Raw genomic sequence first — 25,641 nt, forward strand, 5'->3', positions numbered from 1 at the left:
TTTATTTTAATCAATGCCTTTATCGCTGCCTATTATCTTTGTTTATTACTTTATTATTTAATGTGGTTTATCCTATCCTGCTTCAGTGTAAGCCCCATGAGCACAGGGACCTTGTCTGTATCCTCCGGGCCTGAAACAGTGCCTGGCACACATTAGGCATTCAACCTCTATTTGTTGAATGAATGAATGAATGAGAGAAACTCACGCCTGTCAGACCTCAAGGATAATGCCTGGGCACTCTTAGAACTGTTTTCTCTGACCTGGTTCTTTAGGTAGTAGTTTTTCCTGATATTTTGTAGTCTTACTGCCTCCGCTTACAAGGAAATACAGTATGTATGTAAAGGTTCTGAGCTCCTGAAATCTGACAATATATTTCCATGCTATTTTTCGCCCAAACCTCTGCATTTAGCAAACGGTAACAGAACACGAATCACGTGCCAGGCGCTATGCTAGATGCTGAAGACATGAAGTTGAATAAGGCACAGTAACTTCCCGCGGGAAGGTTACTGAGGTTTTGGAAACACATAAGTTGACTACACTTAAATTTCGCGTTGCGACCGATGGTTTCAATTTCTCCGAGGGCTGCAGGTCTGAGACCACACACCGCAAACCAACACCCTGCCCTCGGCCCCGCCCACAGCCTCTGCGTCCGGCCCTTGGCCCCGCCTTCAACGGCGGCGCCCCGCCTCAGGCCCCGCCCACTGTCGCGGTGAGCCCCAGGGGCGGGGCCCGCAGCGTCCACTCCCGTGCCCCCACGCGCCGCAGCGGCGGTGACGTGACACTGGCGCACGGAGCTTTGCTGCGGTTGCGGGTCCGTAGCTGCCGGCGCCTGTTCCCTGCTGCGCTGCCGTGGCCCTCGCCGTCGCTGCGCGGTGGCGCGCGGATTTCCGCAGCTCGGGTCCTGGCCCCGCGCGCCGTCCACACCGAGCGCCATGGCCGCGGCCGGCGGGCCGGAAGCAGCCGGGCCCTGCCCTCGCCTCAGCCTCCTTTTGCTTCTGCTGATCGCAGGCCCTGCCCTGGGCTGGAGCGACCCTGGTGAGTGGTGTCCTCACTCGCCCCTTCCTGCTGCCTTCAGCCGGCGCTGAGAGGCCCCGCGGGCGACCCGTTCCGTTCGCCGCCCCTTGAGCCCTTCTACCGGAATTCCTTATTTCCATCTTCTCCCTTCATCTGCGCGCTGCCTGGCCCCTTTGCTCTCCCAGACGTCCTCCGGACGAGGGGAACTGTTGGGGAGTGGGCGGGGCTGGACGACTCCGTATTCGTAACATCCCCTTTCTCCCTTCTCTGGACTCCCAGAATTTGTCCACTTTCTCCTTTCTTGGGCTACAGCCTTCATCCCTGAGTTTGACTGGAAAGCTCGACACTCACCTGCGCGTCTTGCTTTGTTGTTATGACTGTCTGATGTCATCGTCGCGGACTGTTGTCATGGCTGCCTGTTGGTATGGCTGGCAGTGGCCGTGGCTCCGGCAGGCTCTGAGTCACACTCAGTGGACAGGGCTGCAAACCTTGTAGGTAGGTTAGCAGAATCACAGACTGTGCTATTTATGTGAGCAGAACTCATGCTTCTTATTCTGACCATTACGGTGAAGTACGTTGCAGTACGCCGGCTTTCCCCTTGTTTATTCACCGTACACTAGAATTTAGAACATATTTGCATCTTATTTTTTGTGTGTGTGATGGTACATGATAAGTGACTTCTAGGAAAAAGTTTCTTTTATATCACTGTGTTATTGGAATTGTCGAAAGAACTTTTATAGAATCAGTAATATTTCTGTGTAACTAATATATATGTGTATATGTATATACACACACACCTACAAACAGTTTCATTTTAGTAAACGATGGCATGCTGTTAAATTGGAATTATGTAAAAACTGACTTTGAAACAAAACATTTTTGGTTGGGGAGTAAAGATGTTAAGATGTGGAAAGTGTACCAATATTGCATTGTGATTTGGTGATAGGAAATGCCCATGTTTTTGAACCTAAGCAACAGGTTTATTTCTATAATTTTCTGTTTTATTCCTAAGTACTGAAATGAGAGAGAAGATGCTGTTTGCCGGTACTTGAGTTTGAGTAACTCATTTGATGTGGATGTTTTATTACTAATAAATAAAAAGCCATGTTGGATTTAAATGTACATTTTCCTTATGTATTCCTAGAAAGTTGTATGTAAATAGGAGACTTTGGTCAGAATTATAATTTAAAAACTGGAATGAAACATTAGTTAATTGAACTCTCACAAGTCTTAAATAAAAAAGGACGTTTACAGAGTCAGGGGAATTAAAAAAAAAAAAAAGAGGAACCAAATTTAAATAAATAGTGAACTGCTTCTTGGTAGCTCTTAGTCTGCCTACTATAAGACTGTTGTTCTGGAACAGAAAGCACCAAAATATTTTGCAGGGTAACCACAATCAATTTTCATAAATTATACTTTAAGTTTACCTAGAGGAACTGTTTTATAAAGGTGTTTTATTGGGTTAACTTTTAGCAAGTCCTTTGGTAAAGTAATAGTCACTCCCTAATTTGTCTTTTCTTTTGACTTTGGATGCACTTTGTCTTTAGCTAACATAGGAGCAATAATTTGTCTGGAAAAAAATAGTACCGGTTCTAAAGAGATTACCTAGGAATTTTCAGAATTTATTGAGTTAGTCTTATATTTAAGTCACTCTTCTGGGTATTGGGTGTATAGCAAGTGTCTGCCTCCAAGGAGTTTACATCTGTTTAGGAGAAATAGACAGTAAACAAATAAACATGTAGATAGCATTTCATATTGTGAAGAGTGGTATGGACGATGATAAAACAGGGTGAGCAGGACAGAGTGTGCAGGCAGAACTAGGGCCTTTCAAAACATTGGTTAGGAAAGAACTTGCTGTTAAGGTGACATTTGCTCAGAAACCTGAAGCAGAAGGAGGAGTAAATGACCTGCTATGACTTGTATTTTGAGACTATAGGAGGTAGTGGGGAAGCTGGGAGGCCACTGCCTGTACAGTGGGTTCCAAGAGTGGTGCTGGTTTGGGACAGAGGAGAAGCAGTGGAGTTGGTGAGAGTGGTTGGATTCTCTTCTCACCTATTTTGATGGAACTCACGGGATATTCTGGTGGATTAGATGTAGGGATGAGAGGAGGAGAGAAGTCAAAGATGACTCCAAGGTTTTTGACCTGAGTGACGAGAAGGGTAGAGTTACTATTTCCTGAGACGTGGAAGATTTGGGGAAAATCAGGTTTGGGGAGTTTGATTTTGTTCATCTTAAGTGTGAGACCTGCAAGTGGATTTCGATTTGTGAGTCTGGACTCCAGGGAACTCTGTGTGTCCCTTGATTGATGTAACTAGTGGGTGTGAGCATTTTGTTCTTAGACCTTGATTTAGTTCAGGCTGCTGTAACAAAACACCGTAGACTAGCTAGCTTAAACAAGCATTTATTTCTCATTCTGAAAGCTGGGAAGTCCAAGATCAAGCTGCCAGCATATTCGGTGTCTGTTGAGGCCCTTCCTGGTTTGCAGATGGCTGTCTTCTCATTATGTCTTCAGTGGCAGAGAGAGAGGCTTCTGGTCTCTTCCTCTTCTTTCAAGACCACTAATTCCATCATGGGGCCTCTATCCTCACCACCTTGTCTAAAAGTAATCACCTCTCAAAGGCCTTGCCTCTGAACACCATCATATCGGGGATTAGGGCTTCAACGTATGAATTTTGAGGGACACAAAACACAGCAACCTTTAGGACTGCTAGGGAGGAAAGATGCTGTAGGGTTATGGTAAAAATACCCCATGTGTATATAGCACTGTAAACATTCTCAGTAATATTTATCGTGCTTGATCACTTATTGTGTGTCAAGTACTCGGCTAGATAATTTTAGTAAATCGTGTCTAAACTTCACAACCAGTTTTAAGGTTGACATTATTGGCATAATTTTATAGGTGAGGAAACTTCTACACAGATAAATTAAGTGACTTGGCCAAAGTCATGTAGCAAGTTGGTGACAGGAATTTACTTCACTGTTCTTTGCGCTATCTCAACCCTGCCACAATACATCCAAGTTATTGTGATTCCTGTTATTTAGTCTGATTTTGTAAACAATTGAACATTTTCATTGTTCATAGTTTTTTATGTATGAGGAGGTAGTTTGGGTTTAATATAGCATATTTTATTTTAATATAATTCTTTGAAATTTTAGGTCTTCAGCCCATGTGGAATTAAGTTTTTGTATAGCTTTTGGTGGATTTCTTCCAGCAGTATAGTCAGTGATGCCAGGGTCATTTATTAAAGAAGCTATCCTTTTTACACTAAGTCAGAAAGCCCACTTTATCTTATATTGAATTCCCACATATATCAGGATTTATTTCTAGACTTTCTTTTGTTTCACATTTCTCTTGTCTCTTTCTGTTCCAATTCCAAACATTTTGATTACAGTAATTTTATAGTAAGCTTTATTATCTGGTAAAGCAATGCATTCTTTTTAAAAAAGTTTTTGGCTATTTATAGACATTAATTTTTTCATAGGACCTTTAACATAATTTCTTTCCAGTTCCAAAAAAAAAACTCAATTGAGTTCCTGGTTGGAAGTGCATTAAATTTATTTAGGTCTTATTATATTTATATATAATATATATATTTATATAATTATATATATATTTTACATATATCATATATTGATCTTAAGTTTATTTCTAGATATTTTATGTATGTAGTCACTAATTTGATATAGGCTTTACATTTTCATTTCTAATTGGATGTTATAGGTATAGAAAAAGCTGTTGACTTTTGGAAATTGATAAAATATCAAGCTATTTTATCAAATTCTAACAGTGTTGTCTTTTGAGAAATTGTCTTGAATTTCGTAGGTCCAGAGACTCTCAATACAATGTTATTTCTTCTACTCTTTGCACTAAGAGAGACAGACACTATTGAATGATTACTCAGAAGCCATTCTCTACCTTCTTGGTTTCCATGTAAATACTGGAAAAGCCAAATACTCCTTTTGTTACTGGACCAAATGCAGGCCTCTTCTTGGTGAGTTAAATCAAACTGCACCAGAAGTAGTTGTCTCACAGAGCAGAAATTTTATTTGTGGCATGTGGCAAAGAAAGTGGAGATGATAGGGAGTAGTTTCACAAATCTATGGCTCTCTGAGCTTGGGGATGTAGGGACCTTTATTTGGGGTAGGAAATGAATATTCAAAGGGGAAGTTTCATCATCACATGTAGAGGTGGGCATAAGCTTGCACATGTGTGGTTTGAAATCATGCTTTTACATACGTTGTATGATCTAAAAATGGCTGCTTCACCCCTCCCAGAGGAGGATAGTTTAGGACCTTAATGAGGGCAGGTTACTTTAGTATAACTCTCTGCCTGTCTGCACAGGTGTCCTTCTTGTGGTTGCCGTCTGGACTGGTCTGGCCTGGTTCAGAGTGGATGGGTTTAGAGAGGTTGTCGCTTAGAGCTTCTTCCTGGAACATAGTTGAAATCACTTAAGCTTAAAACCCCAAAGAAAGGAACATTTGCACCTTTTAACAAGACAAGAGAATTAGGTCAAACACATGAAAAAGGTTAGAGTTTAGGCAATACAAGAGAAGTGAGTTAGGGTCCATGGCTAGTGACAATTTTACTGGAACCCCTTGATGCTAAGTCATTCTAGTCAGACTACTAGAGGAATTCTGGGAGAGACATTTTAAATTTTGATGAAAATTATCAATCTTTTGATATTCTTTGTTTTCTTTCAACACTTAAAAAAAAAAGTTGAAACATTTTAATGTAAATTTTGGGCATCATGACAGGCCACTGCTAAATCCTTCAATATTCACCTTTATTTTTAAAAAAAGGAAGTTTTCCCTACATGGTAGAAATAACATTATACCTAACAAAATTAATTCTAATTTCATAATATCAACTAATTACCCATTCCATATTTGGATATCACAGTTGTCCCTAATGTGTCTAAGCTAGTTTGTTGAAACCAGGACCCAATCCTGAACCATGCATCACATCTGATTGTGTTATCTTGTAAGTCTTTTTAAATGTAGAACAATCCCTTTTTTTCATGCTGCTACTTTGCTGAAGGGATTGGGCCAGCTGTCTTTTAACATCCTACCTTCTGGATATTCTGTTTTCTCATGGTGTCTAGCTTGTTTTTTTCTTGCCTGTATTTCTAGTAAACTGGATGTTAGATCTGATTGATTAGATTCATATTAAATACTTTTGGGGACTACATCACAGGAGATCCTATAATATCAACTTGTTCTACCATTAGCCATGCCAAGATTGGCTGGTGGATTAAAATGGTCTTCCCTCTCCCTTGTGAAGTTTCATTTTTCTGGTTTGTGACTAGAAAGCAATCTGTGTAATGTTACTTGGCAGCACACCAATATTCGTTCACTTAATGAATTTAAAACTAATTAATCCTTGTCTGAATCAGTTTCTTAAGGGGCTGTAAAATTAAAATGATCATTTTTCTAATTGTCATTTATTCTAAATTTATTAGCTGGCATTCTTTAGTAAAGTTGAAATTTCCCTTATCAACTGAGGCTATTTCAGATTGTAGTTCCTGCTGGAAAGTCAGGATAAATATTTAATTTTTAATCCTTAATTACCGATTTTCAAAGTAAGGAGGTAATTGGGTAGCCACTTTAAGTAGCGACAAATGAGGTATTGGTGTTCGCTGAGTGTTATTATGGATTCTTGGATTTTCATAGATTGAGCATGATTTGATCAGCCACGGTCATTATCTTGCTGGTCAGTCTTTGCTTTTCAGACCTTCCCCATCCGAGGCTCATAACGTATTCCGTTGTGCTTTATTCCAGTATTTTTAATTTGTTGTATGTTTTTAACCATCAGGGATTAATTTTTGTACATGGTATAAGATAGAGATCTAACTACCCCTGCCTGCCCCTGGATAGTCTCTTGTCCCAGTATTACTTTTTGACTGATTGGTTCTTCTTTCTCTATATTGAAACGCCACTTTAGTCATATACTAAATTTTCATATACCCATGAGTCTCTGTTTCTGGGTACTTGTTTCATTGATCAATTTTTCTAATCCTGTGCCAATACTATACTGTTTATGTTACTATAGATTTCATGATCTGTTTTGATATCTATAGCCCAAATTTTCTTTCTTTGTTGGTTTCTTCAAATAGTCTCAGCAGTTTTTCTACATTTTCACACTTAAGTTTTGGACTCAATTTTCAGGATTCAAAGAAGTATTCTGTTGGTATTTTGATCAGGATTTCATTGACTTTATAGATTAATTTGGAGAGAATTGGCGATTTGCTATGTGGTATTCCCATCTATGTATATCATGCAAGTTTCCATTTATGATTTTCACATTTTATGTATTGAAGTAAAGTTTGTAGTTTTCTACAGAGCAGTTTTAGGTACTGCTTTTCTATTTTACCAAGAACCATCTTTCTTTTTAGTTTTTTCGCTTTTTTAAATTCTAAGATTTTTATCTTTAGTTATTCCCTCTTATTTTATTTTGATTTATTTTTTCTGATTTCTTAGCATGAAAACCTAGCTCATTTATGTCCAACTTAAAAACAATAAAAATGTCTAGTCTGTAAATATTCCTCTATCCCTTATAGATTTTGGCTTTTTAAAAAAACTTATATCAGAGCCTGAAGTTTACAGAAATGTTTTCATTGGACCGAATCACTTTGCAATTTTAAAACCTGAATGGCTTTAGTTGGCATTTGAATTCTCCATTTAGCACAAGCCCTACCACTTCCTGCCCTTAGCCACCTTCATCCAGTGACTGTACATATATTTTAGATATCTGAGTGGCACTTGAAGGCATTTGAGTTTGCAAGCCCAATTCTAAATTTTTTTTTCCCCTATGTTTGGCACCTGAGCTAACAACTGTTGCCAATATTCTTTTTTTTTTTTCCGTGCTTTTTCTCCCCAAGTCCCCCCAGTACATAGTTGTATATCTTAGTTGTGGGTCCTTCTAGTTGTGGCATGTGGGATGCCACCTCAGCATGGCCTGACGAGTGGTGCCATGTTTGCGCCCAGGATCTGAACCAGTGAAACCCTGGACCGCTGAAGGGGAGCCTGCGAACTTAACCACTCAGCCAAGGGGCAGCCTCTAAATTTGTTTTGATATCCTTTTGCTGCAAACGTTATGTTTCTTATTTTCCAATTAAGTTATTTTCAGTCACCTTTTTATTATTTTATATTTTGTTACATTATTTTATGTAATTATGTTTCTTATTTTATTGCATTTTGATGAGACAATGTGGCTGGTAACTCTCAGCCTAGTCAAATTTATTAAGTTCTTTTTTGGTAAATAAGTATAAATAGGATCTGTATCTACTGATATGAAGGAATGTCCATGATATATGGTTAAGTGAAAAAGCCATATGAACAGTAATGTGCACTGTATGATTCAATTTTTACAAAAATAAACTAATAAAAATCAACCCTGTATATATCTCTGTTAGAGTGAGCAAGATATAGGTACTTACCAGGCTGTTAATTTTTATCACAGAAGGGTGAAATTGGAGGAAGAGCAGGGTTTGCTTTTCAAGAGGAAAAGGTATTACTTTTAGATTAAAAAAAAATCATGAAACATATCATATATAAAGTATAAGCATAAGTAAAACATATATGTATAGTTTAAAGAAGAATAATGACGTGAACACCAGTGTACTCCCACCCAGTTAAGAGAAAGAATTCTCTATGTTCCTTTCTAAGCACATTCCTTTTCCCAGAGGTGATCACTTTCCTGACTTCTGAATGAATAATTTTCTTATTTTAGTTTTTCTACCCATGTGTGCGGTAACACTCTAAAAGTTTTTGAGAAACTCACTAGCTGTTTTTCTAGCAGTGTAAAGAGAGTCTCTTGCTTCCTAAGATTTTAAGAGCCTATCTGAGGAAGTTGCTGGGGAAAGTCATGGGAAACAGGGGCTCACCATAATTAGGGCATCTGTTGAGGGCTCTTGTGGTCCAGGTGCTGAACATCTAGCAGAAGTATGGTCAGAGGTAGTGGGTTGCTCTGTGTCTTTTGCTTCTGTGCTTACCATGGTCTATCTGAGCACTCAGGAATAGGTTAAAGCTAGAATGCTTCTGTGGGGTGACATGAGTGTCCCCAGCTGACCCAAGGGAGCAGGATGTGAAGTTAAAAAGAGGAACTTTCTCAGCTAAAGGTGAAAACAAACCAAATACAGATAAAAACCAAAGCTAGGGTCACCTGGGCACTCTGTCCTCAGGTGTAAAAGAGATGGTACAGTAGCAGTGGGGATCTTTTGCTGGCAGCCCTCATGTCTTTGGAGCAGTATGTACTCATCCTGTGTGGACTTGTTGCCCTGACTGGTCCACGGCTGTCATCCTGGTACCTTCGTTCGTCATTCTCCTTGGGATTCCCTTTGTCCCTCTGTATACCATTATTTTTTCTTTACTTCTCTGATTTTCATGTCTTTTTCTTTGTTTATTTGTGTTTTCTCTTAGTGGTGAAAAGCTTCTAGAATCTTAGTGAGAATGGATACCTGGGAGATAAATCTTTTGAAACCTTTAGATACCTGAAAATTCTATCCTCCTGCTTGAGTGACAATCTGGGATTCTATACCCAGCCAAAGTTTTTCCGTTAGAGTTTTTGAAGACATTTCTCCATTTTCTTCTTCTATCCTGTTGAGAGAGCAGAAGCTTTTCTAATTCTTAATCTTTTGTATGTGACCTGTTTTTCCCCTTTTCCTCTGGCAGTTTTTGTCTACAGTGTTCTAAGATTTTATGATATGCCTTTCTGTGGGTCTCTTTTGAGGCCTGGGTCTTTATTGAGTCTTTCGATATGACAACTCATGTCCTTCAGTTGTGGGAACTTTTGAATTGTATCGGTGAGTTATCTTATCTGATTTCTCTGCTCTTTCTTTCTGGAACCCCTGTTGGATTTTTGGACTTCCTGAACTGGTCCTGCAATTTTCTGTTTTTTCCACTCCTACTTTCCGTCTTTTTGCTCTACTTGCTAGATTTTCTTACCTTTAACTTTGAACATTTCTACTGAGTTTTTCATCTCAGCTGCCCTGTTTTTAATTTCCAAGAGCTCTTATTTTGTTCTCTGAGTGTTCCTTTAAAAAAATGATTGTTTCGTGAATATAATGTTTTCCTTTATCTCTCTGAGAATATCATAACTTTAACTTTTTTTTTTAAAAGTTTTCTTCTCCCTGTACAATCTCTCTTTCCTCCAAATTGTTTTGTTTTGTCCTGGTTGCTGTATTCTGTGTTGGGGGCTTTCCTCGTATTTTTAGTAATCCTTGCCTGTCTGCTCGTGATTAAGGGTGTGAACCAAAAAGCCAATTAGAAGCCATCAGTATGTGTGGTTGGTGCTTTTGGATTTTGAGCTTTACTGTGGGGTGACCTTGTGCCTGTAGGGTTACTTGGCTGGTCCTTTTTTGGAGGGAAGTCTTGATGTCAGTGTATTTTTCTTATTGGTTAGATTGTAAAGAGAATAGACTTCCAGTCTCTCATTCAGAGGGCAGAGGAGTGGTTGCTGGCATTTTGTGAGCCATGCCGGGAAAGAGGTCTGTGCTTTCAGCATTTCAGCGTTCAGACACTTTTGAAAGTATTTCCTGTGCCAAAAGTTTTATTAGGATGAATCTTTCTGTGTTTGATAAGATAGTTATTATCTGTTCATCTGTGTTCTTACTGTTTCAGACAGAATTGTTGCAGGATGTAAAAGCACTTACCCTCCACTATGACTACTATACCACTTCCTGTAGTTACTTGGGCTTCCTGTTATGTCTTTATACCCATGGCCTCTAATGTGCCAGGTATGCCTCAGTGCAGAGCCCTTGAGTCTCCAGACATTTTCCTGGGTGCAGAAGGGGCAGGTGCAGCAGCATAGAGCTGGGGAGAGGAGATGGGAGTGTAGCTTCTTTGTAAGTAGCTTTCACCTTGTACTCTTATTTTAGGTATCTCCAGTTCAAGAGTTTCCATTTCCTGTTCCTTTTAGGGATTCTATTATGTATGTCAGGCTGGTTCTCAGTTTTTCCCCCTGCTGGTCTGGCATTTGACTTTTTCTTAGGTTTGGTCATCGACCACTGGTCCATCTGCTTTCACCTTCCAAAATTGTTGCCATCTCCTTTTCTATTTTACCTAATCTTGTTCGTTCACATCACCAAGACCATCCATTTGTTGTAGTTTTAGTGGAATTTGGGAGGCAGCAAATTTGGCTAATTTGACAGGTTGAATATAGGGAGTTGGATGCTATACACTGTCAGTGAGACCCAGAGCCCCCATGACTGTGCTTGCCAGCCAAAGGACAGAGCACTTAAATCTAAGTTTAAGGGCTGCACTCCAGACCTTGCTTGAATCCCTCTGGTTGGCAGAACCGAAATCGCTTTTGGCAACTGTAGCCGCAGGAGGTTTGGGGGTTCTTGTAGCTTTGCAAGAAGGCGTACAAGTTTGAGGGTGAAATGGATGTTGAGTGAACCAGTCCAGAGCCAGTCATAACCCAAGGGTCATAAGTAGGAAGACTATTGATTTTCCAATAATACTTTAATGTTCATTTAGGTACATGAATGCCAGACGTAATTTCATTGTTTTGACTTATTTTTAAGCCTCTTTGTCAATGTGATTTTCAATTTGTGAAATAGTTTAAACATTTTTAATTTTTAAAATTGTGAGATATTTTAAATATTTAAACATACAGAAGTGCACAGTGAACTCGCATGCACTCCCCACCCTATTTTATTAAACCTTCACATTTTACCCTATTTGTAGCAAATCACCCTCCCCCTTCCCCAAAGAATTAAACCATTAGAGAGAGAGCTAAAGTCTCTTCTCTCCCTCTCTTCTCAGAGGTGCTTATCTGAATTTGGTGTTTAATCATTCCTGTGCATGTTTTCATACTATCATTTTATATATATATGTATATGCATATATGTATAGACATTAACAATATGTTACTGTTTTGCTGGTTTTCCAGGTTTATATAAAGCTATCATACTAAACATTCTGCAGCTTGCATTTTGCTTAATATGTTTTTACTATTTCTAATCTGAAGCATGAGTTCTAGTTCACTCATTTTAACTGCTGTAGAATATTCCACTGTGCAAATAGGCCAAAATTTTATTAATCCATTCACCTCTTGACAGACATTTGTCATTAAATGTGCTTCAGGAACATTCAGGTATACTTTTTGCCCTTTTAATTAACCATTACTGTTGCCATATAGTAGTACAACCTTTCAGGTTAATGAACTTTTTGTTTTGATTTTGTAAAAGTTATATAGAACTTGTGATATAGAAGCAATTTGGGAGGCATCCAGCCTGAAATGAAGGGAAGCTTTAAAGGTGTGACCATCTGGATTTTGGGCAGAAGCCCTGGGCAGTGTTGGGATGGCTTTGGGAAACTCTTTCATCTTTTCTTTCTTACTCGTCTCCTCAAAAGACGAGAAAGACACTTTTGAAAGTATTTGCTATGCCAGGAGTTTTATTAGGATGAATCTTTCTGTGTTTGACAATGTATTTACTATCTGTTCCTTTATGTTCTTTCTGTTTCAGACAGAATATTGTTACGGGATATAAAAGCTCTTACCCTCCACTATGACCGCTATACCACCTCCCGTAGACTGGATCCAATCCCACAGTTGAGATGTGTTGGAGGCACAGCTGGATGTGATTCTTACACCCCAAAAGTCATACAGTGTCAGAACAAAGGCTGGGATGGTTATGATGTACAGGTAAAATTCATTATGTTGATGGTATTTTAAATGGAATTTTTATTCAATAAAGTGTTTATTGGCACATTAATCAGTATTTTTGAGAAGCACATGTAGAAAATCTCAGGTTAACCTAAGATATGTCGGTATAAATTCTCTGGAAGAACATCCTCCAAAAGAAATGAACTGATTTAAAAGCCTAGAAAGAGTCTTTTTAATTTTTGTACCATGAATTTCTTCTAAGACATTAGTAAATTTCCAAAATTTTTTATGTACTTGGGGGTGGGGGTAAAGGATCTCTTCTGGTTGTCATTTTCCTGTCATTCCCCAAAGAATACCAGCCTACCCTTAAGAAATAAAGTTAAGATGATCAGGAATGAGAGATTGTAAGTAGTGTGAGTACACGTATCCGTACTGTGTTTCAATACCGTACTTGATTTTGAAATTGTTCTAGAACTGAGGGTGGTTACTTCTGAGTGAAAGCATTTCAGTGGGCTTTATTTATTGTCTTTGAGACCCTGGCATTTTATACTTAGGGCAGAACATTTCCTTGAAATTTAATATGCTCTAGAAATGGAATAGAGTTTATTAAATAAATTCAGTTTAAATCACTACTAATATGTTTCTCCTTTATATTCTGCCTGCTTTCAAAAAGGATTTGAGATGGCTGGTTATTAGGCAAGAATGTTGTGTTGACTATTTCCCCTTCCATCAGAATGATATTCTTGTTTGATAGAACCTTTATGCATGGGCTGTGCAATTCAGAGAGTTCATATTTACTGGATGGTACTTATTTCACAATATTTTTTCCCAGTATTGCTCATTGAATCATAGACTCATCTGGTTAAAGCAAAAGTCCCACTCTCATTTTACTTTTAAGTTACTTTTACAGTCTTGATGGAAAAGACACTAATGGTGAAGTCATTCGTTCATATTAAATTTGTAGTATACAAAAATAAGATGGAGTCCCAACCCTCAGACTCTCTTCCTAGTTGGAGAGATAAGACAAGCACTCGGGTTAAATGTAGACGCCAGCAAAGTGCTGTAAAGTCATGTGCAGTTGGAGAGATTGGGGGAGGCTTAAAGGAGAAGGTATGTGCTGTGTTAGGAAGGACGGATAAGATTTTTAGAGCTGAAGAGATAGCGAAGAGAACAGCGTGAGCAAAGAAGTATAGAGGATATCAACATTGACTTATGTTCAGTACCAGGAGAGAGCCTCTTCCAATTTCCAGAGTTTAAATATAATAATTGGAAGCCACTTTTAGTATACACTATTAAGGAAATGACAATTAACTTGAACTACCAGTAGAGATTTAGCTTGTTTTATTTACCTAAATCAGCAAGCTTATCAACCTTCCTTCAAATAAAATTATTTAAAAATAAAATAGAGTAGCAACAACAACAAAATAAAAAAATTGTATATTATCCAAATGAAAAATTTTGGAGCTTCAAAGGACACCATCAAGAAAGTGAAATGACAGCCCATGCAATGAAAAAAAAGTTTAGCAAATCATATATCTGATAGGGGACTTGTTCAAATCTAGAATATATAAAGAACTGTTACAACTTAGTAAGAGGTCAAATAACCAAATTTAAAAATGGGCAAAACATCTGTCTAGACGTTCCTCCAAAGAACATATGCAAATGGCCTATAAACACTTGAAAAAATGTTCAGCATCATTAGCCATCAGGGAAATACAAGTCAAACCACAATAAGATTATCAATTCACACCCAATAGGATGGCTATACTCAAAAAGACAAGAGAATAACAAATGTTGGTGAGGTTGTGGAGAAACTCATGCCCTTCTGTTAGGTGTGTAAAATGGTGCAGCTGCTTTGGAAAACTGTCTGGAAGTTCCTCAGAGGGTTAAACACAGAGTTGCCATATGCCCCAGTCATTCCACTCCTGGGTGTATACCCCAGAGAAATGAAAACATATGTCCACACAAAAAGCATAAACGTTTGTAGCAGCGTTATTCATAACAGCCAAAAAGTAGAAACAATCCAAATGTGCATTATTGATGAATGAATAAGCAAAATGTGGTATATCCATAAAATGGAATATTATTCAGCCATAAAAAGGAATGAAGTACTAATACATGCTGCAACGTGTGTGAACCTTGAAAACATTGTGCTAAATGAAAGAAGCCAGTCACATAGGACCACAGATTGTATGATTCCAATTTATATGACGTGTCCAGAATAGGGAAATCCATAGAGACTGATGGCAGATTTAGGGGGAAATAGAGAATGAATGCTCATGATATGAGATTTCTTTTTGGGGTGATGAAAATATCCTAAAATTGTGATGATGGCTGCACAACTCTGTGAATATACTGAAAACCATTGAAGTGGGTGAATGTGGTATGTGAATTATATCTCAATAAAGCTGTTATAAAAAAATAGTGTATCTGGAGTTTGAGAGAGGAGGATAATTTGTCCAAAAACTTACAGAAAGGCAGTAGAACCAATCAAATCTATTTTAGCTTGAGTCTCTTTAAATGTTGTTAAAGAAGCATATTACCGTTCAGCTCAAAATATGATTATAGAATTTAAACTAAATTTGGGGGTTTTTTAAGGTAAAAATTTTTGAAGCTAGTACAGATTCTTTTTGCATTTTTCTAGTGGTTAAGATTTGTCACTCTAACCCCTGAGGCCTGGGTTCGTTTCCCGGTCAGGGAACCACACCACCCATCTGTCACTTGTCATACTGTGGTGGCTGTGTGTTGCTGTGATGTTGAAAGCTGTACCACCATTATTTCAGATACCAGCAGGGTCACCCATGGTGGACAAATTTTAGTGGAGCTTCCAGACTAAGACAAGAAGAAGGAGCTGGCCAGTTAGGACCTTGGAAAGTTAGGCCATGGTTTTATAAAATTTGTGCAGAAAGTTTTTATCAGAATGTTGTATACTATCTCTGATACTGTATGAAGATAACAGATCTTCATATGTGATGCTGATTTTTGAGCCTTAACATTAAAAAAAACCCCTCTATTTTTAAAGAAAGCATCTTGAGCAGTGGCAAAAGGTGACATTTAAAAAATTTGCTTAAAATTTAGAAATTATGAAATACTTAATATGTACAAAAGAATTCCTTACATGTATAAATGAGGAATAAGGAACAGTAATAAAATAAACAGTCGTGTACCCATCACCCAGCTTAAGAAGTAGGACAGTAGCATCACCAGTGTCTTTGAAGCTTCTGATTTGCCCTCCCCTCAACACAGAATTACTCATTGTCCTGAATTTTATCATTCCTTTACTTCATTTTACACTTTTATGACCGCTATATAGCTCAAATAATATATATTAACTGAAAAAAATCTTTTTGGTTCTAATAACCTATTTGTACTTTTCTTCGCAGTGGGAATGTAAGACCGATTTAGACATTGCATACAAATTTGGAAAAACCGTGGTGAGCTGTGAAGGCTATGAATCCTCTGAAGACCAGTATGTACTGAGAGGTTCCTGTGGCTTGGAGTATAACTTAGATTACACGGAACTTGGCCTGAAGAAACTGAGAGAGTCTGGAAAAAACCATGGCTTTAACTCTTTCTCTAATTATTATAATAAGCTGTACTCCCCAGATTCCTCTGGCATGAGTGGATTGATTACCATCGTGGTGCTCCTTGCTATTGCCTTTGGAGTTTATAAGTTGTTCCTTAGTGATGGTCAAGATTCTCCTCCACCGTATTCTGAGTATCCGCCGTATTCCCATCCTTATCAGAGATTCACTAGCTCATCAGGACCCCCTCCCGCGGGCTTTAAGTCTGAGTTCACAGGTACGTTCCCCCAGGCAATGGCAGTAAGCAGGGTAGACGTGAGGTAGGGAATCCTCTGCTGGTTTCTGAAATAGAAAATGGTTACATTGGGAAACCAAAGCAAATTTGTCTTCTGATTTTTTTTGTTTACTTTCAACTTTTTTACCTCTTCTGTTCTGTTTCTCTATAAGGATAATTGTGATTACTGTTTTAAGGATGCATCATTCAATTGTTAGTCATCTTAATCAGAAAAACTTGATCAGATTTGGTAATAAGTATTTACCTTGAACTCTATCTCACACCATAAACAAAAATTTATTAATTAAGTATTAAAGATCTTAACATAAAAGGTAAAACAATTAAGCTTCCAGAAGGAAACATAGGAAAGTATTTGTTATGATCATGAGATAGGCAAAAATTTCTTAGAACACAAAAAGTACCAGCCATAAAAGAAAAGATAGATAAATTAGACTTTATTACATTAAGAATGTCTAGTCATCAAAAGAAAACTTTAAGAGAGTGAAAAGGCAAACCAGAAACTGGGAGAAGATATTTGTAAAGCATATTTCCAACAAGGGACATGTATCTAGAATATATAAAGAACTCCCACAAATCTGAGAAAAGACAGACAACCCAATTTTAAAAATGGGTGGAGGCCTTGAACAGGCATTTTATAATACAAGAAGATATCCAGGTATCCAATAAAAATATGAAAAGGTGCTCAGCATCATTAGTCTTCAGGAAAAGGCATATTAAAACCACACTGAGTTCATTATTAACCACCGTATAACCACCATAATGGCTAACATTAAAAAGACAGGGTAGGAGCTGGCCCCGTGGCTGAGTGGTTAAGTTCGTGTGCTCTGCTTTGGCGCCCCAGAGTTGTGCCAGTTTGGATCCTGGGCACGGACATGGCACCGCTCTTCAAGCCAGCTGGGGCAGCGTCCCACATAGCAGAGCCAGAAGGACCTACAATTAGATTATACAACTATGTGCTGGGGGGCTTTGGGGAGAAGAACAACAACAACAACAAAAAAATGGAGTACCAAGTGATGGCAAGGATGTGGTCACCTGGGACTTGCTGGTAGACGTTAAAATGGTAAAATACTTTGGAAGACTGTCAGTATCTACTAAAACTAGACATCCACCTAGCCCATGACCCAGCAATTCCATTCCTAAATACATACCTCAGAGAAATGCATGCATATATGCACAAAAAGACAGGCACAAGAATGGTCATAGCAGTTTTATTTACAACGGCCAAAAACTGGAAATAGAATGTCCATAAACGTTAGACTGAGACAAATTGTGATTGTTTTCACACAATGGAATACTGTACATCAGTCTAAAAAAAGCAAAAGCTGATATGTGCAGTAGTGGGAGTTGGCTCTCACAGACATAATGATAAACCAGACATAAAAGAGTACCTACTATATGATTCTATTTATAGCAAGTTCAGGAATGGGTAAAACTATAGTATGGGGAGAGAATTCAGAGTAACGCTTATCTCTGATGTGGGTGAGTGAGTGTCTATTGGGAATTGTCATGAGGTAGCCTTCTGGGGTGCTAGAAACGTCTTAATGATGCGGGTAGTGGTTACATGCATGCATACGTATGTACAAATTTGTTATGCTGTACACGTAAGGTTAGCATGCTTTCTGTTATGTATATTACATATTTAAGAAAAACTGCCTCTGAGCAGAAGATAGTTTTTGGTCCCTTTAAAACCTGACTTCTCAGCTGATACAAACACCTGGCTGCCTCCACTTGGATTCCTCCATTAGACACTCAAGGACAGCTATCAGCTAGAGCTTTTAGAGATGTTCACAAGGCAGAAAGGAAGTAACTCTGACAAGTGGGGTCATCTTCTAGTAGCCGATCTTGAGCAGGGCAAATGTGTCCTTATAGGAAGCAACCCCTGGCCTCTGTCCTGCAATATATCCCTCCCTTTCCATGGCTGTGGAAAAGGTGGTCCTTAGCTATAAACCAATATTTCATGAATACAGTTTTTGAATACAACTTGTTTATAAGTTGAGGCGTGAGTATTATTAATAAATAGTACAGATGAAATACCTGAAATGTCATGTTATCTTTGGTTTTGTAGACTATGTTTTGTTTGAGTGAGGATGCATAATAAATCATTTTTATTTCTAGGACCGCATGGTGCAGCTTCGGGTTTTGGCAGTGCTTTCACGGGACAACAAGGATATGCCAATTCAGGGCCAGGGTTCTGGACTGGCTTGGGAACTGGAGGAATATTAGGATATTTGTTTGGCAGCAACAGGTAGGTTTTGCATTTATCTCACTTGCTGTTCACTTCAGCTTTTCATTCCAGGCTTCTTTGTTTTGCTCACAGTTTGACTGGATTTGGCTTTGTTAAGGAAAGTAAATTACGATGACATTACCGTATTAAACTAGGTTCTCTGGGGATGGGCAAGGTACATGATATGTGCTTTGATCAGTATTATATGTGTTATTTTCTTTCATATGTCATCCTTATAGATATGGGATTGGGAACATACTGTTGACATCAAAGTCAAAGGCAAGAAGGCAGGAAAGAACACGACATTTGGGGAACAGTTAGCAGTCTGGTTTGGTGGGAGAATGATAGAAGCAAGAGTGGAAAGAGCTTGGGACCAGATTTTCTATTGTCTTCAGTGTCAATGGTAGTTTAATAAACTTAAAATCTAAATGATTTTTATTTGTGTGTGAATTCAGAAAGAAAGAGCCTTTATTCCCTCATTTTCTTCCCTCATAGTGGTGCCATTAACAATGACAGAAACGTGAAACAGTATTTCATGTTAATTCTAATCTACCAGCACACTGAGGAAAACACACTTGACAAAAGATTTTTTTTCTGATGGTTTAAAAATAGGAAGGTATTTAAAAATCATAGTGATGAGAAGATGCCTGACACACTGTTATGTCTCGATAGAGCAGCAACCCCCTTTTCAGACTCCTGGTATCACCCATCCTGTCCTTCCTCGTCCTCCAGCATGTGGAACAGCCGGGCTTACTCACCACTTCGCAGAGGCCCAGGGTTATTCAGCAAGTTCAAACTCAGAGACAAGAACCAGGACAGCATCAGGTAAGAGCAAAAATGTTGACGTTCATGGGGCCTCCCTGTGGCCGAGTGGTTAAATTTGCGCCCTCCACTTTGGCGGCCCTGGGCTTTCCTGGTTTGGATCTTGGGTGGGGACATGGCACTGCTCATCAGGCCATGCTGAGGTGGCGTCCCACGTAGCACAGCCAGAAGGACCTACAACTAGAATACACAACTATGGAGTGGGGAGCTTTGGGGAGAAGAAAAAAGAAAGAGGGAAAAACAAAAGAAGAAGATTGGCAACAGATGTTAGCTCAGGTGCCAATCTTTAAAGAAAAAAAAATATGGATGTTCCTGTTACAGAGCAATAAAAAGTACAGAAATGGTTTGGGAACTTAAGATGACTAACTATATATTTAACCATCACAGTTTTACTTGGTATACCCACCAGGAATGTTAATTGCACAAGTAACTGAGATTAAAATGTAATTCAGATTTATTCTTTCCTCTCACTTCTGTTCTTTAAAAATCAAACAGGGATTTGTTTTAGACTCACTTCTACCACTAACTGAGGTTTTAACTTAAGCTTTCCTGGACATGTTTCCACATGTGTTTAATTCTGTGATATCTAGGGATCCTGTAAGCTCTAAAACGGAATTTTCTAGGTAGAAGTTTGAACTTTTTAAATTCAGTAAAACTCAAAGAATGTATTGAGCTATACTTTAAATACTTTTCAAAAATTTGACTGTAATGTTTATTGCTGTTACAAGAAAATTTTGTGAAAAGTAAAGCTATAAAAAACAAGTAACTATTTGGAGTTAAACCTTGAGCTTATTAGCAGGGACTGGGATGTAGTGGGTAGTGAGCAGCACTGGGTTGCTGTGGATTGCATTTGTCTTCTTCAGTAGCGGGAAGTTATAGAATAATGATTAATTCTTGAAATTGATAAAAAAATTATTTAAATATGCTTTGAAATGTGAGAGTGGAATTCTCATAGTGCTGGTGTGAGTATAAATGGATACAATCACTTTGAAAAACTGTTTGGCATTACCTACTAAAATTGAACATAAGCACACTCCAGACCCAGCAGTTTCACTCTCAGGTATATAGCACCAGAAATGCATACATGTGCACCCTGAAAGATAAGTACAAGAGTGCTGATAGCATCCTTATTCATAGTAGCCTGCACCTGTAGAAACCCACATATCTGTCAGCAGTAAAATGGATGAGTACTTTGAGTGATAGTCACAAAGTGGAATACTGTGCAACAGTGAGAATGAACCAACAGTTGTATGCTGTAATGTGGACAGATCTACCAAATATAAAGAAAGAAGCCAGACACAGAAGAATATATACCACATGATTGCAACATTCATATTTTATAAGTATACATGTTTAAAAACAAGCAAAACTAACCTTAGCCTCCATTGGTCTCTGCGGTTTTGTCTGGGACTTTGAGTATTGCCTGTACCACATTGTCCTCACCATAGAAACCATTAGTTTGGTGCTGGCGCCGTGGCCGAGTGGTTAAGTTCGCGCGCTCCGCTGCAGGCGGCCCAGTGTTTCGTTGGTTCGAATCCTGGGCGCAGACATGGCACTGCTCATCAAACCACGCTGAGGCAGCATCCCACATGCCACAACGAGAAGGACCCACGACGAAGAGTTTACAACGATGTACCCGGGGGCTTTGGGGAGAAAAAGGAAAAAATAAAATCTTTAAAAAAAAAAAAAGAAAGAAACCATTGGTTTCCTGAGCAAAGGTTATTTACAGCAAGCATGTGTGCGTGTAGTGGACTTGATGATGATTAGGTGATTGGGAGGGCTGTGGTGGGCAGAGGTTGCGCTGTGTCCTGCATAGCCCTGGTCCACCCGGCGGCTCACTTTCTCCTTTCCTCCTATCTCTCTTACTCATTTGCTCATAATAAACATGTATTACTGTTGTAATTTTATAAGCAATTCTAATGCATTTAAAAAAACTAATAGAAGTTTAACTTTTCTCATTCTAGGATATGGTGGTACTAGAAGACGATAAGAAAGTGAAAAGTTCAAGTCCAACACTGGATGCAAAATTTCTGATTTTTCATCACTTTCTCTTAAAAAAAAGTGCTACCTACTAACAACTGGGGAAAGGGCATATTCAAAAGTCCTGTGGTGTTTTGTCTTGTATAGCTTTTTGTATTCTGTTATTTGAGGCTAGAATTGGTACATGAGAAGTATGTGAGTGTAACATGCAGAGGTGAATTACAGTTTTTGGAAGTGAGGATTCCTGTGGAATGCTGAAAGTGTATTGTTTAATGTCTAAAACCTGTGATGCTGTAAGAAGCATTAAGAATGAAGGCTTTATACGAATAGGTTCTCAGTACAAAAAGTTTCAATCTTAGATGGTTTTAGTTGGTGAGTCATTACTTCGTAGAAACAATAATAATCTATTTGGTCTTTATTACTTGGTGTTTGCTGTTCTTCAAACATTTAAACCAAGCTTTAAACTACTGATTATACTAATGTGTGGGTTTTGATCACTTTAGAGCTCAGGAGCTTTGAGTCCTTCAGTGGGTGGTGGGGTTCTGGTAAGTGAGAATTACCTTTTTTAGGAAAAGGTAGAAAGTCAGTATCTGGAAGATTGTTGGGAATGATTTTGTGCTGACAAAAATGCTTGAAACCTCCCTATTCATTTCTTAAGAAAGAGGTGAAGTTCAGATGCTTTGACAAAGGTCTTTTAATAGCAAAAGCATGTACTTCTCTGTGGAATCTCAAGTATCGTTGTAGCAATCTGTTTCAATCTTACATTAAAATGACAGAAAACATAAAAAAAAACAAGTGGTTTTATTCTCATTCTTTCTAACAGCCTTGACACTAATTGGTGTTACTTTTTTACCCTTTTTCCCAGTGGAAAAGGGGTTCATGCAGAAGTTCTGTCTCCCTGAACAATAATTTCCCATGGTAGTTTTGCCTTAACTACCAGTCACTTGGTAAATATTTTCAAAAAAGTAATTTAAAGTGGTGTAGAAGGAAGCCTCTGCTAAAAAAGTTGCTTTAAAAAAAAAAATAAATCTCTAGCTCTCAAAGATTGCACAGTCTGTATGAGTTAAACTCTGTGACCCGAGAGTCTCATTTTTACCTTTTGGGAACCATTTAAAAACAAACAGACCCTTGTTTAGACTTTAAAATGTGATTTAGGGAGTAGTTGAAAGGGTATTGTGAATAGAACTATTCTTTCTCCATCGGTAAAACTTGGTAGAAGTTTTAATTTATGTTACGGAGGAGACACCATTTTCTTCAGGAATGTTGCAGTAGATCCTTACCCATTTTCCTGAGTAGAAGGAGATGGAATAAGAGAGAATCCAGTTTATTGCCTTTTTCCCCATTTGCTTATTGTTTAGGGTTTTGATTTGTTTATTTTTGCTACAAGAGTTGATAATCTTGTATTGAGTATGTTTTACTTGGAGAGCAAAGTAAAAAAATTTGTTAATTAAAAACTGCCATAGATTGGGCCGGTGATAGTGATCTGCATATTTAATTTGCTGTTCTAAAACACTGTGTTCAGATTTCTACTTGAACACGTTATTGCAGGTCACTGGGATTATAAGATAATGAGTGAACCTAGTGTTGGTGGCTCTCAGATTACTAATCCCAGGAGCCCGAGGGCTGTTGTTGGATGCCTCTCAGAGGCTACCTGGAGGGAAGGAAGCTGAGCGTGTGGAGCTCAAGGTCCTCCCCCCACCCCCACTGGACTGTTCCTCTTTTATCTGTTGTATGTTTATACTTCCTTGTTATTTATGGGAAAGATTATGGGCTGTCACTTCCAAAATCTAAGACTCAGAGAATGAAAGACAGTACAACTGGGTCCCATTAGGCAGTTGATGGCCCGTGATAGGAATTGCTGCCAGGGAAGGTGGGGTACTTCAGCTGGGAGCTTGGTGTGCCTGGTTGAGAAGGCTTAAAAAGGAGAAAGAAGAGAGATGAAAGGGAGCTGAAGACAAGCTCTTCAGTTTTACTCACATGAGCGTTCAGCAGAACTTTTTGGATCTTAGGATGGGATTGCTGGTATTTCAACCAGTTAGGCATGTTTCTGTAATTTCATGGATGCTTCTCTCCAAAGCTCCTTGATCTCTTCCATTCTGACCCCTGTTCTCCCAGAATGACTTAAGTTTATCTATTGTTCTTCCCTAACGCATTGTACACACTTTTACTGTTGTACACGGTACATTGCATTGTAATTATCTTTCAAACGTAGGTATTTCTTTCTACTCTGAGCTCCTTAAGGAAAACAGTCAAATATTACTTCTTCCTGCCCTTTGCAGCTAGGGCATGGTCACGTGTCTAAATTCTGTCAATCAAATGCTTCCTCCAGGTCTTCGGAGAGAGTGGCACAGTTAAGAGGTTATTCCCAGCAGTGACAGAGTAGGGAAAGATTTAGCAGAGGTATTGGCCAGGGTCTGGTGGTAGTTTCTAGGGCAACATTTCAGTTGTACAGTTGCTGTGACATGTCTTGGCTAGGGTGTGTGCTGCCTGGATGCCAGTGGCTGAAAACCTGCCTCTTTCTAAGCCTGGTTTTCCACACTTCCCATCAATTCTGTGAGCTGTTTGATACATAAGTTAATAAATTCCTTTTCTGCCCAATTTGGTAGAGTCATTTTCTGTTGTTTGCTACTAAGAACCTCATATGTGTGATGAAACTCCTAAGATTCTTTAATTGTAAACAACAGATACTGGCTAATTGTAATAAAACATTGTGGTTGACTCCTGACGTCTGTTCCTCCCTATTGATTTGGTCTCTAAACCAGTGGTTCTCAAACTTGAAGGAGCAGCAGAATCCTGGAGGGCTTTGAATACAGATGCTTGGTGCTACCCCAGAGTTTCTGATTTAGTAGGTGTAATGGTCAGTTTTATGCGTCAACTTTGCTAGGTTACAGTCCCCTTAGTCAATCAAACACTATTCTAGGTGTTGCTGTAAAGATCTTTTGTAGATGTGATTAACATGTACAATCAGTTGTCTTTAAGTAAAGGAGGTGATCCTTGCTGATCTAGGTGGGCCTGATCCAGTCAGTTGAACTGGCCTTGGGAACAGAGCTAAGATTTCTGGGAGGAGAAATTCTGCCTGTGGATGGCAGCTTTAGCTCAAGAGTCAGCACCTGTCCCTCCTGATGGATGTTGGGCTTGCTTAGCTAGCCTGCACAATTGTGTAAGCCAATTGCATCCAATAAATCATGTAAGCAGCTCCTCCATATATATCTGCTGCTGATTCAGGGTCTGCTTGACCCCTGACTGATAGAGATTTTGGTACCAGAGTGATTCCAGAGAAACAGAATCTTAAGGATGAGTGTTTTGAATTGGTTCTTGGATCTGTAATATATTCTCTAATCTGATTAAACTGAAAGGCACTAATGACTTTATTTCCAGTGGTAAAGAGGGCGCTGGTAGTCCATAGTGTGATGTGGCCATGGAGATGCACAAAATAATCAAAGTTGGACGCTCCTAGTCGAATACCTGTAAAAGGCAAGATTCTGGGTAACCATGTACAGTCAGCACCGCATGATGACATTTCAGTCAAGGACCGCATATACAACGGTGGTCCCATGAAATTAGTGCCACATAGCCTAGGTGTGTAGTAGGCTATACCATCTAGGTTTGTGTAAGCGTAGTCTAAGATGTTCTCACAGTGATGAAATTTTCTAACAACGCATTTCTCAGAACATACGTATCCCTATTAAGTGACACATGACTGTATTTAATACCTTAGAACGTTTTAGTCAAACAAGTCGTGTAATGGGATTGGCTGGTTGGTCCTAATTGGGCTGGACAAAGCGGACAGAGAAAAGGATGAGCTCAGAGCTATCAATTCCCACCTGAAGCTTCGCATAGATGGCCTGAAAACTTTTTATGTCTTCCCAATAAATCTGGGAACATTGAATCCTAAATTTTGCTGAATCTTCCTTGCCAGTAGAAGCAGCTTTTCCACCCCTCTCTGAGAAGGTTAATCCTCCTTTGCCTGAAAGACTTGTAGTGGTCTCCAGAAGTGTTCCTTGCAAGGCATTAGTGATTCTCCTTGGGAGTTGTCCTCACTACCCCGCTTTGCTTCTAGACCTCTAACTAGACTCAAGTCTCATCAGGCACCAAAAGGTGAGGTACAAAGTGTGATCCATGAGGAATGCACTGTACACCAAAAGAGCTCATGATTTTTCCAGTCTAAACAGAC

The 25,641-nt window shown here is 39.0% G+C and overlaps 1 protein-coding gene across 3 annotated transcripts; it reads left to right on the top strand.

Annotated features, from left to right (window-relative positions):
• Window positions 1–636: 636 nt before the first annotated feature.
• SARAF (store-operated calcium entry associated regulatory factor) lies at window positions 637–22,259 on the top strand. Of its 3 annotated transcripts, none has more exons than XM_070598129.1 (6): window positions 637–1,035; window positions 12,483–12,661; window positions 16,006–16,423; window positions 18,557–18,686; window positions 19,338–19,490; window positions 21,452–22,259. In XM_070598129.1, the coding sequence occupies exons 1-6, from the start codon at window positions 933–935 to the stop codon at window positions 21,465–21,467; spliced, it is 999 nt and encodes a 332-aa protein (XP_070454230.1). In that variant the 5' UTR covers window positions 637–932; the 3' UTR covers window positions 21,468–22,259. The 3 variants fall into 3 exon arrangements, with proteins under 3 accessions (XP_070454230.1, XP_070454231.1, XP_070454229.1); XM_070598130.1 differs by having other exon boundaries at window positions 646–1,035; window positions 19,398–19,490; XM_070598128.1 differs by having other exon boundaries at window positions 685–1,035; window positions 19,343–19,490.
• The last annotated feature ends 3,382 nt before the right edge of the window (window positions 22,260–25,641 follow it).

The sequence above is a fragment of the Equus przewalskii genome, chromosome 28, assembly GCF_037783145.1.
Source record: "Equus przewalskii isolate Varuska chromosome 28, EquPr2, whole genome shotgun sequence".
Classification (NCBI taxonomy): domain Eukaryota; kingdom Metazoa; phylum Chordata; class Mammalia; order Perissodactyla; family Equidae; genus Equus; species Equus przewalskii.